The 17,256-nt window shown below is 49.2% G+C and overlaps 1 protein-coding gene across 3 annotated transcripts in view; it reads right to left on the bottom strand.

Moving 5' to 3' along the window:
• Window positions 1–17,256, bottom strand: part of LOC146178787 (TBC1 domain family member 25) — an 88,648-nt gene that overhangs the window by 40,448 nt on the left and 30,944 nt on the right. The window contains exon 1 of one of the 3 annotated variants that reach the window (XM_084578552.1): window positions 16,424–16,964. The exons of 1 other annotated variant lie outside the window; for it this stretch is intronic. In XM_084578552.1, coding sequence (XP_084434678.1) covers window positions 16,424–16,483 — 60 coding nt within the window. In that variant the 5' untranslated portion in view covers window positions 16,484–16,964. Of the gene's footprint in view, window positions 1–16,423; window positions 16,965–17,256 lie in introns of those variants that run through there. One more of the 3 variants, XM_084578550.1, reaches the window with a different exon arrangement.

The following is a 17,256-nucleotide window of genomic DNA, read 5'->3' as shown; positions in this document are numbered from 1 at the left end:
ATTCGCGCTGTTTGCCCTTCAAATTGCTCCGAGGTGCTGTGCATCTGTTGCCCTCGAGCGTGCGCCTCGGAGTCAGCTCGCCCGTCTGGCTATTGTGTCGCAACAAATGTTTCTGCCTTCGAACACCTTTCGGCAGCTAACTGCAACGGTGTCCTCTGAACATCGTCTCGCGCTGAAGCACGGCACAGCAGCGTAGCGGCTGGCCGCGCAATCAGTTCGCGACGGCGGGAACCGCTTCTCTCCTTTTGTTTCTACTCCTCCAGTTCGCGACGAAAACAGCTTCCGGCGGCGGCGGCCGTTGCCCGTGCCAGCCCAGTGTTCCTATCGGGGCCGCCCGTTACCGCTTCTCCTTTTATCGTCTACGCTGAGCGGCTTCAGGTGTGCACGCACACCCGTCGCCGTTTCTGGCTCGCGTGTGTCTTTTGTGCCTGCAAAAATGTATCAGCACCGCAAACATGCTGTCCGCTTGTTAGCGCCCCGGATTGTTTGCAACTGTGCACGCAGACCGGCAGAAAAAGCGAGCCACAAGGGACAAGCGTCGTCGCCTCCGAGGGCGAGCGGCGCCAACCGCTCGCCCATTTGAGAAAGATGCCCCCGTACGGGTCCGGGAGAGTGTTTTCACACTGTTGCATCATACACGTCTGTACTCATAGCGTGAAAATTGATTACGACAGGAAGAGCCTCCAGTGCTACATATGTTACATAATGATGTGCCATGCGCAGCGCATCAATACAGGGACCCTAAACGATCCGAAACACGGAAGAAGAAGAAAAAAAAAGCAACATCTTCCACAGGGCCAATCTTTTCTGAAGAGTTCCATATGACCAGCGCATCAGGAATGAGGCAAGGTCATAAGAAATGAAAATTCACATAGGCCAACAGTCGGCGAGGCCAAAGAAAGCACTGGGGATTGTACTTTGTCTTTTTTTTTATTTTTACTTCGGTAATCACATAAATTAGTAATGTAATCTGTTTTCGGGGAAAGATAATTAACCACAAAGTAGAAGGAAAAACAACGTGCCGATGGCGGGAACCGAACCCACGACCTCCGAATATCGCGTCCGGTGCTCTTCCAACTGAGGTACATCGGCCGCTGTCCCACCTGCTACTTTCTTGGGTATTAATGTTGCCTATATACGAACCTTGAGAGTGTTCACCAGCGCCACCCTCAACCATAGCGGTGGACGTGGAACGTCCTGTGTTACCGCCAGCGTCACGTAGAACGTGATCAAGAGCGAGGGCGAAAGCTGTGCTAGAACCCTCTTACGCTACCTATGGCTTCAAGACTGCCAGAACCGAGACCCCCGTAAGCTACAAGCAGATAAATGAAGGGGAAATGAGGGTGCTCGTTATTATACATGAAGGAAAGAAGCCAACAGTCGGCGAGGCCAAAGAAAGCACTGGGGATTGTACTTTGTCTTTTTTTTTTATTTTTACTTCGGTAATCACATAAATTAGTAATGTAATCTGTTTTCGGGGAAAGATAATTAACCACAAAGTAGAAGGAAAAACAACGTGCCGATGGCGGGAACCGAACCCACGACCTCCGAATATCGCGTCCGGTGCTCTTCCAACTGAGGTACATCGGCCGCTGTCCCACCTGCTACTTTCTTGGGTATTAATGTTGCCTATATACGAACCTTGAGAGTGTTCACCAGCGCCACCCTCAACCATAGCGGTGGACGTGGAACGTCCTGTGTTACCGCCAGCGTCACGTAGAACGTGATCAAGAGCGAGGGCGAAAGCTGTGCTAGAACCCTCTTACGCTACCTATGGCTTCAAGACTGCCAGAACCGAGACCCCCGTAAGCTACAAGCAGATAAATGAAGGGGAAATGAGGGTGCTCGTTATTATACATGAAGGAAAGAAGCCAACAGTCGGCGAGGCCAAAGAAAGCATTGGGAATTGTACGTTGTCTTTCTTTTTTTTTATTTTTTACTTCGGTAATCCCATAAGCGGAATTGTGGTAACAGACAGGTGTCAGCAAATCTGAATCAGGGCTCACAATATGAATCACGAAATCTTCCATTGAAACACAACCTCCGGTTTCTCGGAGCAAGAAGAGCATCGCAAAAATGGAAATCTCATTCGGCTACGTGTCATTGCCTCATTAAAACAACATACTGTGCAGACATTTTAATCAATCAGACATACCCCGCCGGGGTGGCGCAGTGGTTACGGCGCTCGACTACTGTTCCCAAGGACGCGGGATCGAATCCCGGCCTCGGCGGCAGCTTTTCGATGGAGGCGAAAAGCAAGGCGCCCGTGTGCTGTGCGATGTCAGTGCACGTTAAAGAACCCCAGGTGGTCGAAATTTCCGGAGTTCTCCACTACGGCGTCTCTCATAGCCTGAGTTGCTTTGGGACGTTAAACCCCACAAACCAATCCAAACCAATCAGACAAATTCCTGAGTTATATGACACGCGTGCAGTCTGCATTATTTCCTACGCGCGCTTTTCCATAATACGCGCGATAGCTTCGTGAATTCAACCTCAATTTAGACGATTACAGAGCGCCTGTTGCATTTCTCATCCGCCCCTGCCGTACCTTCGTCTTGCCCAGAGAGACAACGCTGAACCAGCTTGTTCGCAACTGCGTCGTTTCTGTCAGTTAGGCAGACATGAGCACCACGACGAGGACTCATTCGCCTTAGTCTCCTTGAAGGCATCACAAGGCAAAGTCAAAGTAGGTGAGAGCGGGTATCATGAGATGAGGCGGGGTGTTCCGCACAAGCCTCTTTACGGCCGCTTGCCTCATCCTGTCACGAAACTACTGCCATTGAGGCGTAACACCCAGCAGAAAAAAAGTTTCGCAGACTAAAGCATGGTAGAACCTGTAGTCGAGCGAAAGCGTCAGGATGCTCTGGCAAAACAGTGCGTTTAACAGCTGCGCTGTGGCTATGGAAACGCCGCAGTGCTGCTCTGAGAGTAAGACAAAAATCAATTTTTGGTCTAAGAAGAGGTTTCGCTCTAAAGAAATTCCTCTGGTCTCGGATCTCTCCCCCAACTGAAAGTGCGTGTCTCGTACACGAGTGCTCAGTTAAGTCCGTACGGCCGGGTAAACTCTTCAGCCTCTCACATAGCTGCGGACACTGACGCCAATTCATTGTGAATAACGTACTTGATGGGGTTAATCACATGCCACCATGTAACAACATTGTAGTAGAAATCAAGAAAAAATGGGCATGGGGAGATCATGTAATGCGCGGGCAAGATAACAGATGGTCGCGGAGGGCAACAAATTGGATTCGAAGATATATATTGCAGGGCTAGCATGGGGCGGCAGAATGTTAGGGGGCGGAGAAGATTGTGAAGTTTGCAGCGACTACGCGGAGACGAAGGCACACGACCGAGTTAGTTAAAGGGCTGTGGGAAATGCCTTCAGCCTTCAGTGAGGGCAGTATATGACGATGATGACAGTATTATGGTGCATACCAAGTGAGGTCATGTTTCGACGAAAATCAGTCGGCAATCATTGCAAGGACGGGAAGACGTGAGCACCGCGCGTAAGAACACGATTGCGCGCAGCGCGCACATGACTCTGCGTCATTTCCCCATTCTATGCCCCGCGCCATTCTATTGCGATGTTTACAATATCCGGACATACCTATCCAATAAAGGCAGCCGCAGTGCTTATATGCCTATTACCATGAATTACATGAATATAGTTATGGCACCTTCCTGTTGTGCGGAATCTAGCTCACAATGAAGCTCGAGTATTTTTCTGAACATAACATTACCGGAAACCAATCCGCCTTTTTCGCAAAATGTGGCGCCCTCTGGGAGTGGTTGAAAAATCGTCTGCTACTGGTTGAAAACGTCCTTGGCGCCAGAGAAATGATGGTGTGTGTTCTTGACAGCTAACGCCATCTATCGCGTACGCCTGTCACGAATTTTACCTACACATGGCCTCCGAGATCAGCTACGGCTGCGCCGATCGCGGAGGCCAAGAACTGCGCATGCGCAGCTGGTGTTGGTGGTTTGTTTTCAACCAGGAAAGAGGCGCGCATGCGCAGAGTGGCCTTGTGAAAAACAGGCGTATTGCGGGAAATGGCCGCTCAGGTTTGGTGAAAAGGAAGTCTGGTGAGCGCTTACCCCGCCGACGGAGAGCAGCTGCAATGAGCCGCAAGACCTGTGTAGGCGTTCAGCTTTTAGTAACGTTGCATCACCATCGACTAACTGTTGTTGAGCATCCCATCTGACATCGCCGCGGCAGAACAGACGAGTTCGCAAATGGGTGTGACCGCAGAAGGAAATCTGTCAGCTATACTCGTGTACAAGATGAACGTAGCTAGCCACCTGGAATGTAGTTTCGACAGTTGTAATGCCAAGTTCCCAGGCCTCTCATACCGGAGTTCAAAGCAGCTACGCGTCCGTCGGGTGGTTCATGACCGAAAATTTCAGAGGACGTGACATAGAACCCTTTTTGTTTTCCCGTCCTTTATTGGTCGTTGCGTTTACTACTTACCCTCGTGAAGGAAACTCGCGCGGCCGCGGTGGACTAGTTAAGGCGAAAACCCTACGTGTCTCCTGCAACACAGAACGTGTCGACAGAAATGGTGGTACCAAAAGTCCCGCCGACCGGCCATAACGTCATAAATTTAAAAAAAAAATGATCGTGTTAGCTTGGCATAAAGCAAATGAGAGCGTAGTATGTCGTAATTAGAGCTGATAAAGAATAGACATATTGAGGTTCCCTACCATGTTGGATCTACTTGATCTAACGAACAACATCGGATATAACGAAGTGTCGTAATATGTAACCTACAAACCGGATATCCCGTCGCAATGCGAAGGTATGACGCCCCATAGCGGCCTAGGAACGGAGCCGCAGTTTACAACAAGCCAGCTACTGAGATCCATGCAGGGTAAGCAATGACCGCATCACAAGATCCGGACGACTAGCAATAACAGAAGGATATGAACGTGCTGGAGTAGCACTCTCCTGAAGTATGATAGCTCCGATATCATTCAAGAGGAAGATATACAGCACGTGTATGGCGCCAGCTCTCACGCATTTATTTTTGACGGCCATCTGAACAACATATTTTTTTATATACTGCAGTGGCGAAACAACGTTGGAAAGATTAACCCTCAACTCTTTCCTCTTTAGGAGCAGAGTCCAGTGTCCATTACGACGGCATCCGTCTGTTTTCGAAGAACTTTGAGACCTGAATGCTAACGATAAGCTGAAGGACAAACGCAAGAAAACTTCGGAAGGCTGAATGATATGAATGTGTGACACAACCAGAAATATATGACGATCACTTTTGGCGACTCGATGGAAACGCGCCAGCAGTTATTGCTGTCCGCGTTATTTACTCGCACAGAGACGTTTCGGATTTTCATGCCTTCTTCTTTTTTAGCGCTCATCATATTATTCGGATCGTTCCTCCGATGATCTACTCTAGCCCGCCGTTCCAACTTGCAGAGAGCTGAATCACTTTCTTTTTGTCAGTGTCCATCTGACACGTAGTCTAAGATACCATGATTTAGACTGAGCCATTCTTAGTCGACGTATCTTCGTCCTGTTCTGAACCCAGAGCACTGTATAGACTACGCGTACTGCTGCAACACTTGATCCCAGTAGCACGTTATATGAAAGACCAACCGACAATTCGTTGGAGGCCCTTAGTTCTCCCTTAAGTGCGCTAAAGCGAAAGCCTTTCCTGCGACTCCTTGCGCTCAGTTGCTGCTTTTTTTCCTTTTTTGCTCTTTCTACACTTATCTCTTTTCGTTGTTTTCCTTTTTTTACTGTTCTTACTGTTTTTATCTTTTATTACATTGTTTTTCTATTTTACTCTTCACTGACTGTTATCGATGTTGTAACGCAGTGACGAGGCCTAGCAACATTTTTTGACGTTTTTTTTTCCACAATTTCGACGTCCAAGGATGTTTTGAGGTCTGGACACTATATCGAAGTCCTTGACTATATTTAGACGTCGAATTGACTTTTTGGCTGCAATTAATTAACTAATTATTCGACATCAATGAAACCTTGCACACAGACATATTTCTTCGCCATCTGCCTCATACCACCATTCTTTATCTCATCAATCAATTCATTACTCGACAATGACGGTGTGACACCCTCAGCGAACTCACAAATCCTGTCCACACACTCATGAGCCTTTATTATAACGCATTTCGTCTTCAACTTCGCTCGCAAGTCATGCGAATGTACCTGAACGGACTAGGAGTTGCCCATCTGACTCGTGATCCAACACTTCCGGTGGGTTCGACTGCCATCTCCTTCTCTCATACAGAAGTGCCTCCGAGTTGGCAGCTCTGGGCACGTCACGTGATTTCGTAACGTCATCCAACACGCCGGACTCCTATCACTGTTCCGCCACGTCACCTTCCAACCTGCCAAAGGCATGCCTGCAGTTTCGTATAAATATATAAACAACTCATTGTCTGCCTGCGTGGAGTAGGGGTAGCGTTGGCCATGTCACCTTGCAACAACCATCTGCCAGCGCTTGCTTCGTCTCGCGAGTACTCTTATACACTACGTTCTCCGCGGAATATCTTTTCTTATGCTTACGCATTAATACACTCTGTTGTGGGAACTGGAGAACCTCGTGAAGAATGAAAGGCGCTCGCAGGCTGTATTTAGCCGAAAAAGGCCAGCTCTCCTGGCTCGGCCCCTTTTGTTCTACGGCGAAAAGCGCGAGTAACTACGCAAAAAAAATCCCAGACTTCTGCCGCCGGGCAAAGAGCTCTATACACCGGCGGAAGGGGTGTTTCCCGGACTTTGGAAAGGCGCCGGTAAACAAAAGGCTCCAAAGACAGGCACCTGGGAGCGCCGCAACGATGCCCCCCACGACCAACAATGCCAGATAAGAGGGTGCTCCACAACGCGGTCTCCTGGCGCCAGAAAGGAGTGGGGGAGGTGTCAAACACAAGGTGCACTCCCAGTGATCTCCACCCAGTTCCATCCTTCAGAAAATTTCCGCTAAGTCTGGATCTCGGTTCACGGACATATTTTCCTGCTCTCGTGACCAAGTGCTCCTTGACCAGCACCGGTTACCTGCTTGTCCCATTATAGCATGGATGTGCAGCCCCTATGGTTTTCTCCGTTTCGGTGGCTGTTGGCTTCCTTCCCATGTATGTCATAACGAACCGCTCGTATCCCAGCGCTTGCCTGCTGAATAGCATAACAAGCGACTCCGTTATATGTATCTTTATACTATGTGTAGCATCAGAGGGTTCTCGCATGGCTGCCGCACCTCCCGCTCCACGTGACTCTCTAGGTACGAAGGACGTTCCACATCTGCCGCTATGTGTGAGGGTGGCGCTGGTGAACACTCTCAAGGATAGGTTGCATGCAATATACGTACCGTATATTTGCCAAAAGTAACCAGGCTGCAGGGTTTCCTTCTTAACCGCGTTTGGAGCCCTCGATCTATTTCAAAAGGCAAAAAATGGTCTTTAAATAAAAGAGTGATGGGCTTTTTTTCCGCACAGGTGATTAATAATTTGGCATGTCCTGTAAAACGCTCAACTACAGGGCTAAGGAGCAAATCGGGCAGCCTGGTTACTCTTGGCAAAGAAGGTACGTCAGAAAATAGAAGGAAGCCCCGCCGATGTAACCAAGAAGAGTGGAAATCTGGGCCAGTTGGTAGATTATGAAGAGAAGAACCAGTCAAAAAAGGGCAAGGACGAAGAGACGTACACCGCGACGACTGGCGCAGTGTACGTATCTGCCAACTGGGCTACAGCTCAGTTGGTAGAGAACTACACGAAGTTAAAAGGTCGTGGCTTGAAATTCAACGCTGGAATGTGGCTGCATTTTCTTGTACTTACCACTACTTTATCTTTCAGGCAAAATCACTGCACTACAGTAACTTCATACCTATCTACACTAGTGATTAAGTTTAAAAAGACGCAGAGCGGCCATGAGTGTGCAACGCAAATGTCTAGGCGATAGTTATGGTGAGCGCGAAGAATGTTTCGTCGCAGCCTCCTCCTTCCATAGTAAGCAACCTCCGGGCTCCTTCCATGAAAACCACGCTCCTGTTCCACACTTCTCCGCACTAGACATAACGTCCTCCTTCCACGTTAGCCACCCTGCGACTTCCGAACATGGAATCCACCGTCGTGTTGCACATTCTTCTGTCCTCGCCATGATCTCCACCTTGCACATTAACCACCCTCCGGGCTCTTACTGTGGAAATCACCCTCCTGCAACTCCCTCGCCATAGCCTCCTCTTCCCACATTCGCCATCACCTGTGCTATTCCCGTGAATACCACCCTCCTCTTGTGCACTCCTCCGCACTTGCCATAGCTTCCACAGTAGCCACCCTCCGGGTACCTCCCGCGGAAACCAGCATAAGTTGCGCCCTCGTCCGCCATCGCAATTACCTCCTATTTCCTCATTAACCACCCTCCAGTTTCTTACCGTGGAAACCACCCTCCGGTTGCGCACTCTACCGCTCACGCCATAGCATCTCAAGCCACGAAGAAATCCGTTGGCTCCTTCCCTCTTTAGTTTCCTCTTATCCCTTAAAAGTGCAGACAGGTATTTATTTCTCGACTCTTACGCTTGCCAACCGTGACAGGAGCGCTGCGAAATTCAGCGGGGGAACGAAAATGAGAAACGAGGGAATATTAGGATTGCATCGTAAAACATTCCCTATTGCTTTTCTTCTTCCCAGTGACTGGTGGCTTCCTGCGTAACTATTCCCGTACGATCCCATCATGCCTCCTTTTCTCGTCAATGCAGTTACATGTCTAGGACAAGATGATTACGCGAAAGTAATTAACAAGATGCCCAATGCGCAGTCTGCTTGTGTTTACACTACTTTCCGGCAATATTCGGGCTGAAATTCACGGTTTTGATTTACAAGCGCTGCCATAATCTTCGTCACTTAATCCTTTTAGCAACGAAAAAAATATCGTCAGGAATTATTCTCACCGCAAAATCTCAGTGTTTCGGGGTTATTAAGCCAATTCAAGTGCACGGTTTCAGAAATGGTACGCAACAGTTGTTTTCTTATTTGAGCGGCTAAAACGAAAATGACGACCTTCCTTGATTTTTACGGCGTCACCGTATTTGCAGTGCTAAAGAACGCCAATAATATGTTAGGCAATACTGATTAATTATTTCCTTGAACACTGACAGCTGAGAGAGAGGGAGGACAAATCGATTCTCCTGATTAACACACCGCTTCGTGACAGCAGATTGTGCAGGAATATGAAACTGCGAAGAACAAGGAACACAGCTTGAATGTATTACATTAAAGGTAACCGAAGATATGAACACACCAACCTGCGAGCACGTGTGACACGAATGCGCAACTGCACGAAACGACAAACGCGACGAGAGTGTGCGGCTGACATGTGGGCGAGGCGGAAATGAAAAAGCGCTCATCAAAAGTGCGTGTCCCGGGGAAATGCGCATATCGAACGGCTGTCGCAGCCACCCAGGCATTATTCAGTCGCCAACGCAGTCGGGCGCGGGGGCTGAATTCAGGCCGCGGTTCGATTGAGGTGAACTACTTCCCAATGCGAGTGCAGGTCAAACGAAACCCCGGTTCGCATATTAGGCGATGCGCAGCTCGGTGTCGTCGAATCCAACATACGAAAGGTCTTCGTGCAAAGCATCTTGACAAGGAGCTGAGCTCGCAACTTGCTGTCGCCTCAGGCGCGATACCGCATTCGAAAGCCCGCGCCTGTGTGCTGTGCGATGTCAGTAAACATTAAAGAACCCCAGGTGGTCGAAATTTCCGGAGACCTCCACTACGGCATCTCTCATAGTGAGTCGCTTTGGGACGTTAAACCCCACAAACCAAACCAAACCAAATCAAACCAAACCGAATGTAGACCACGTGGTCGTTGCATAGCGAGCACAAAGTACAAAACACGCAGGAAGGTGGAGGAAGAAGAAGACAAACGGCCGCGCCGCAAATGATGACAGCAGATGTTTACTGTTATGTGTGTGTACATTGTATAGCGATGGGTATAAGTTTATTTTTTGTTGGTGATGATGGGCATTATGATGTGGTATATATGAGTTTTTGTAGTGATTTAAGTGAGCCAGGGTTGATGTAAATGCATGATTTGTAGACCTTCCCAGTCGGAAAAATCTACAGAAGATTTTCCATTGTCACAACAGAATTTCTGTGCGATTTTCGATAGTGAACTTGTCGTGACAATAGAAAGTTCTGTAGTATAACGACAGCATTTTCTGTAGCTCCGACAGAAAAGTACTGTACAGAACTACAGACTACACAAAAGTATGACAAAAATTACAGAACTACACAAAATTAGAACGTTTACGACAGAACTCGGCTATACTGTGATATTTTTGACACAGTTCTTTAGTTTGTTTGTTTTTTCGACTGGGTCACTTAACATTAAATTGTTCCAGTGGAGCTATTGCGGGAACAATCCTTCCAAAAAATGCTTCCAACAATCTCAACGTCAACGCGTCTTTTAAAAAGCTTATTTCGGTGACACCGGAAACATGTTCGATGACACATTGGAAATGGTAGCGTCGATGCAAATACGGCGGTTCTACTCGGAATTATGAGCCTGATCTCGGAGCTCGCCCCCCAAAGAGTCCCGTCAGAACGAGAGCACTGATCGATACCGAACGCGGCACGCTGCCTGTGCGTGGGGCAGAACCTACAACCACGTTCCGCTGTTCGTACGTTTTTGCTGCGTTAAATGAAGATCCCGTGGGGGATCTCCACTCTTCGGAACAATCCCGCGCACTGTTATCAGCGCTGTCGCATCAGCAGTGCGATGGCGCAAACACTTTTGCACCGTCTTTTGGGCGCGACCTATCAGCATCGGCTTATCGCCAACGTATCTATACCGCCAGCCTTTTCGAAAGGTGCGCGGAAGCGCCTGACTCGGCTGTCCCTTCCAGTCACGAAATCCACCTTCGCGCTGATGCACCACGCACTAGCCCGATGTCTCAAGGACACTGTTCCCCTAGTCCTTACGTGCCGGTTATACTCTTAATTTGGTTCCACATACGCGTTAAACAAGTTCCAGTTATAAGTGGAACTTCCACCTTATAAGTGGGAGTTCCGCTTACAACTGGAACTTGTTTAAAGCGTATGTGGAACTTATAAAGTGGATGTTCTACTTATAACTTGAACTTCTTTAACACGTATTTGGAACCAGATTAAGAGTGTAGGTACAAAGCTTTTGTCTTTAAAGCGGCCTTTCTGGCTCATAAATCATAACCTCCAGAATGCAAATCAGATGAAAGACGCAACCAAGCATAAAGAGAAAACGATAAAACAGTTTGCGGTATATATTAATTCTGGAATATTAAAAAAAAATACTGAAGACAAGAATTGAATTACATCTGAATAAGAGTATTTGAATTGTGCGGTCCCTTATACGTGTGCAAAAATGTCCGGATAACTGATCGCGCCGCAAAATATCAATTCTTTGAAATTTTTTTAAACTGGAAATTTGAATAAGCCGCGCTACAGAACCGCTGGGAACGAGCGCTTCCCACGCGTTCCCCACAAAATGTCTCCGCCCTGCCGCTAGGCGGTATTGCTTAAAGGTCAACTCCGGTGCTTTTTCCATCATTCTGTGTTTGTGGTTGAATTAAAATCCACGGCACGTCCTGACTCGAACATAAAAAACCGTTTTTCGAAATTCCAATTAGAAGTATTTTTAAAAAGAAAGAACAGCAAATCGAAACCGAAACTGCTTTCACGGCCAGAAATGACGTCCCAGGTGACGAAATGGTGACGTCACACTCAGTATTAGAGAAACACTCGTACGTGCGTCGGATGGTGAAAATAAAGCATGGAAATCATGAAGCATATAAAATGTCTGAGGTAGTTCAATATAAGCCTCAAAATTTCATAATCATGCGGGAAGTGGACAGTAACGCCGGTACACTGTTTGTGACGTCAGAAACTCAGTGTTGCCGGCAGAAATAGTCTCAATTTAAGCCATGAAAACATCATATTTTAAAGTCGTGTTGCGCGCGAACGGATTATCGTACGGCGCCCAAATTTTTGTAGAATGCGTCAGGACAGAAAGGAGAATCTACAGTAAAATTATTATTAGAATATTCGAATGTCAAAAAAAAAACCCCGGAGTTGCCCTTTAAACGTAAGCTGTCGATGCAGGCGCACTCACTCTCGTTGAGGCCCAAGTGATTAGAAATAACAGCGATCAGGTGAATAAACATGCGGTGGAAGTTAGCAAAAAGCGATTGAGAAATTGGTGGCTGAAAAGCAGAAAGGTAGCATAGGGTCAGAAGTGTAGGAATAAAAATGTAGTAAAGGAAATGATGAAACAGCTCTCCGATGAAACAAATACAATAAAAATGTCGAGCACCGTGGCAACTGCGGCCAACCTGTTTAAAAAGGAACGCTCTTGTTTTCGATCCATGCATACACGCATGAGATTAATTAAAAATTTCTAGCTCTTCTCAATTTATTTCGGAGGTATTGAGGCTACTAGGAATTAATATCTATGCGACACTCTTTCACCACCCTAAATCTATACTGTACAGTGTCTCTGTGTATGCCGTAAAAAACAACCTGTAGTGTCTGCACGAATATGCTGCGCCACATGCCACCATATCGTTTCAAAGGAGGCGCTCACAAAGACCATCCACACACCATGTCCACACTGTGAAACGATGCCACCGACGGAACCGAAATAGACCACCGCGATCGGCGACAGGAGCGGTCGCATACAACGTTGACTCCGTGACAGACCGCATTTTATTGCGGTACATTAACTTTTCTCCCTCCAAACCCAAGATCACCGTCTCCAGAAACCTCAGCGGCACCCGTGGACACCACCATGTTTACTAAGACGGGGCCAACTTCTGCCCAATTTTTCGCCACTTGAAACGTTCGCCACGCCACCACTGTGATAAGCCTAAAGCAGGAACCGCATGGAGCGTTTTTCGCGAGCGAAAAACGCGACGCGTGGCGAACGGTCGCATTGACGCCGACGCGCGAGCACCCGCACGAGAAAAATGGAGTGGCGCTGTCGCCCCGCGTTTTCGGGGATATATTGTTTTTATAGTTTCGGTCGCGTACGTCCCACAAGACGCGACGCTTTTCCAGTTCGGTGATTAGGGCCTCGTTAAAGGTTGTCTTGTCCATTTTGGCCGAACACTACGCGCCAACGAACACGAGGCGTGAATGCACGTGGCTTCTTGGACGCGCGCACCAGCTTTGCCGAGGAAACAACAAAGATCCGCCAAAAAGGTTCTGCCATGCGTAAGGTGCCGGGCAACATCGAGGCACCCTAGCTGATGATGATAATGTTAGCTAGTCCCTTTGTATGGATGAATGGATGGAATATAGGAGCGTCCCCTTTGAAACGGGGCACTATCACGCTCATCACCCCCCCCCCCTATATATTATTATTTTAGATTGGTTAACTATAACATCATTCTATTTATTGAATTTTTATTTCTACATCACTAACATTATATCACTTTTCTGCTTTTAAGCCACCAATCTTCCAATCGTTTTTTGCTAGCTTCCACCGCAAGTTCATTCACCCGGCCACTGGTACCTCTAAACCCCAGAGCTTCAGGAAGAGTGACTGCGCCTGCATCGATTTCCGCATGGATACCATTACATTCAAGTATAATATGGTTAATTGTTCCTGTGGATTTACCACATACTGCACATGTGTCGTCTTCCTTGTTAAATTTCTTTTTGTAGCTGCGTGTTCTAAGACATCCTGATCTAGCTTCAAAAAATAGGGCACTGCCTACTGAGTTATCAAAGAAAGCTTCATTCCTGATCTGCCTTTTCCACTTTCGGTATAGTTCCACACTCTGTTTTTGAGAGCTGAGCCATCTGTTGGCAAACCAAAAAACCAAAATGACACGTGACTGCACGCTGATTGGTGGACGCCGGCAGTGACGTGATGTGGACGAGCTGCGCGAGCCGCGAGGCGTTTTTGTTTTTTTTTCTGGTTTGGTTTGTGGGGTTTAACGTCCCAAAGCGACTCAGGCTATGAGAGACGCCGTAGTGAAGGAATCCGGAAGTTTCGACCACCTGGGGTTCTTTAACGTGCACTGACATCGCACAGCACACGGACGCCTAGCTTTTCGCCTCCATGGAAAAGCGGCCGCCGAGGCCGGGATTCGATCCCGCGTCCTTTAGAACAGTAGTCGAGCGCCGTAACCACTGCGCCACCTCGGCGGGGCTACTTCGCCTAGAACCACGCGGCGGCGCGATTTCGTGCTGGGCACGCGTCAGAATAACGCGCGCGTCCCACCATCCACGCGGCGATCGCGCCCTAAATCGCGCCATGCGATTCCAGCTTAACAGTGGCGAGGCTCGCGTTAGCCCATTGTCGGTGATCCCCTGGCTGTGGTGGCTCCAAATTAAGCCACCGGATACGACCCGGAGACGGATACCGACCAAACTGAACCGCCTCTACCAACGTAGGAGGAGCACCTCCAGGATATAGCAGTCCCAGAGTAGAGACGTCGATCATGTAGCAAAGATCTCTACTGCAGGAATTAAAGTTTTCGCCACCGCCACCAACACGGAATTCCAAACGTGAAACCGCTATTGAATCTATACTCTACTTAAATGACTTAGGAGAATCCGCAGCTGTTCATGCCAACTTTTTATTCTGGCACTGATTATTTGTCGCTTTTCGTGCGCTGTGTTTCTTTAGCACCTTCCTTTGAAGTAGATATATCCTCTGCTTACACGCAACTAAAGAGGTGGCTTGGCGAACGCCAAGAAGAACCAGTCATCGATATTGCGCCCTCGTCGAGTACGAAGACACCAACAGTTAACTGCCGCCCGGTATCGCGCATATCATATCGTTTATTTTCAGGAAAACCTGCGGAGGACGCCTGTAATATGTAGCCGTGCAGAATCTCACGACGTTAGTAGCAGCTTTGGAATTGCCTTCAGAACAATCCCCTCCGGGACAACGACAGCGGTCGCGCCGCCCGCATCACGCTCTCTCTAGCACACATGCTTGCGTCCAACGGACATCCTCGTACAGCGTGCGTCGATACTAAATCGAACTAAAATATTCCACTTCATTTCAGCGATACACTTAAACCAGGGTGGCGCGTTACCTAGGCAATAAAATAATAATCCCTACTGGTTACACTTCATGGCACCTTCATGGCACAGACTCTCCTAAAAGTAATCAGACCGCGCAGCTCGCTTCTCAGCCCCGTAGTGGAACACTGAAGGCATCCAATAAAAGGCAGGAACAGTCTTGAAAGCTAAGGACAAAGGTGTATACTTCCCAACACAGAAGTGAATTAGCTTTCCAACCGTGCCATAAGCACACTGCTACACGGATGAGGTGCAAACCATGCGTACGGGTTACTTTTGACAAGGACGGTACTTCTCGAGTACACCGACAGCGCACCATAAATACCACCTCGATGCATGCCGAAATCGACCGACATGCGGTACGCGCTGACATCCTCTCCCGTAACACATACTCAATGCTCTGCACGGCGCTGCTTCAGTGGTGAGACTGCGAGAACGGCACATTGCAGGTCCGCCCTCGTCCAATTCGAATGCAGCCTCAAAGCCGCGTACTTCTTGTTCATTACGCAGGTCTCCTGAAAGCATGTTCGAAGTGAAGAAACACCGCTAGGACACGAGACAATGCTGCGAGACTGCTCGCCGTTGTGTGCGTGTGTCGTGTCTCTGTGACGCTGTTTCTCCATTCGCAGCAGTCCAAGCCGTGGGAGCATCGCAAGCGCACTTGGGTGCAGGCAAGAAGCGAGTCAGGTCTAATGTGAGGAGCATCCAGCATCCAATACGGGGACAGAAGTGACAAGATCATGCTGCGAACGGCACAGAAGATGTGATCGCTGGAACAGGCCGTGAGGATGTGACCCCTGTCACGCCCTTGCACCTGTACATCAGCCAGGGCGCATCGCACTTTTTCTGCTCGAGTAGCAGCACGAGACCTTCCTTCTATCGCGGAGAGAAAGAGAAAGTCCACCGCTGCACAAATGAAGGACGACCGTAACACAAAATAATAAAGCGACCAGTGTTTTCGCTGTCGGCCTCCAACGCACACTTCTCGTGTTGTTGCCCGAGGGCCGGTATACGGCTCACCATCGCGAGCACGGTGCGACAGAACGCAGTGACAGCGCGAGCCTGATGCTCGACTGTTCGATGATTTGGCAGAAACCGAGATCAGATCCCACACACTATAGCTATAGCCCACGCAGTGTCGAGCAAGCCTGGCAACCGGCATGCGCATGCAACGGTTATTTTACTTTTTTTTTTGCGACAAGGTCATATTGCGAACAGCACAGACACACGTGGTTACAGGAACCAGGTGCCGAAAGCGCCGAACCCGTCACGTTAAAACCCCTCTAAGGCACGTAACAGTACAGCACCGCGCAAACGGACGCCTCCTGCGCCACCTCGCGGGGAACAGCGGCAACAGCGCTCGAGGAGAGGATCCACTCACCCCGCTGGCGACGACCAGAAACGCATCCACGCAGACGCCGGTCTTGTAGTACACGTGCATGGTAATCCGGGCTCAGCCGAGCGCACTTTCGGATCCTTCAAGCGCCCATCGTCCCGCGGCGGGATCTGAGCGGCGACGGCGGCGGGAGGAGGGCATCCGGAAGCCGTTGGCAACAGTCGCCGCCGGGCCGCTATCGGCCACATGCAGCTATCGGCCAAGCCCCGCTATCGGAGCATTGTCTGTGCATGGCAGAGGACACGTGGTGGGCAGCGGGACTCAGACAAAACACGCCGATATACAGCCCCTTACCGTGCCGCGCTGCACCCATTGGTGCCAGTATCGCCGTCGGCCGACCGACCGACAGGTTGCACTTCCCATCGGTCTAGTTAGGCAACACACCCGGCCACTCCAGACACTGGGATCGGCCGGAGGACTGTTTCCGCGGGCGCCTTCGACGCGCGTCCAAGCGCTATACATCGGAAAGCAATGCGGGACTCGGCGAGAGCGTCGGACAGCGTGGTCGGCGGTCGTCGCGAGCATGGTCCAAATGAGCGTCGAGAGATGTCCCGCGCTTGTTATCGCCTCATACGAGACAGAGGGCGCCGCGGCAGCGGATTCGGGGCGCCTCTCACGGCGCAAGGGCACGGCTAAGAATCTGCCCGGGATTAACGGTGGCGGTGCCACAATCGTGCCAAAATTCCCATTACTACCACCTCTGGCAAGCAGGCATCTGTTGCTTTAAATGCGGCGGCGAAAGTAAACGACGCCGAACGAAATAAGGAAGGTGAAAGAAAAAATCAGCTGAGGTTTAGCTTTAGTTAAACCCGGTAGCT

Source organism: Amblyomma maculatum, chromosome 9 (assembly GCF_055883805.1).
Source record: "Amblyomma maculatum isolate TAMU_Amacu chromosome 9, ASM5588380v1, whole genome shotgun sequence".
NCBI lineage: Eukaryota > Metazoa > Arthropoda > Arachnida > Ixodida > Ixodidae > Amblyomma > Amblyomma maculatum.
This window is presented reverse-complemented; position numbering and strand designations above follow the sequence as displayed.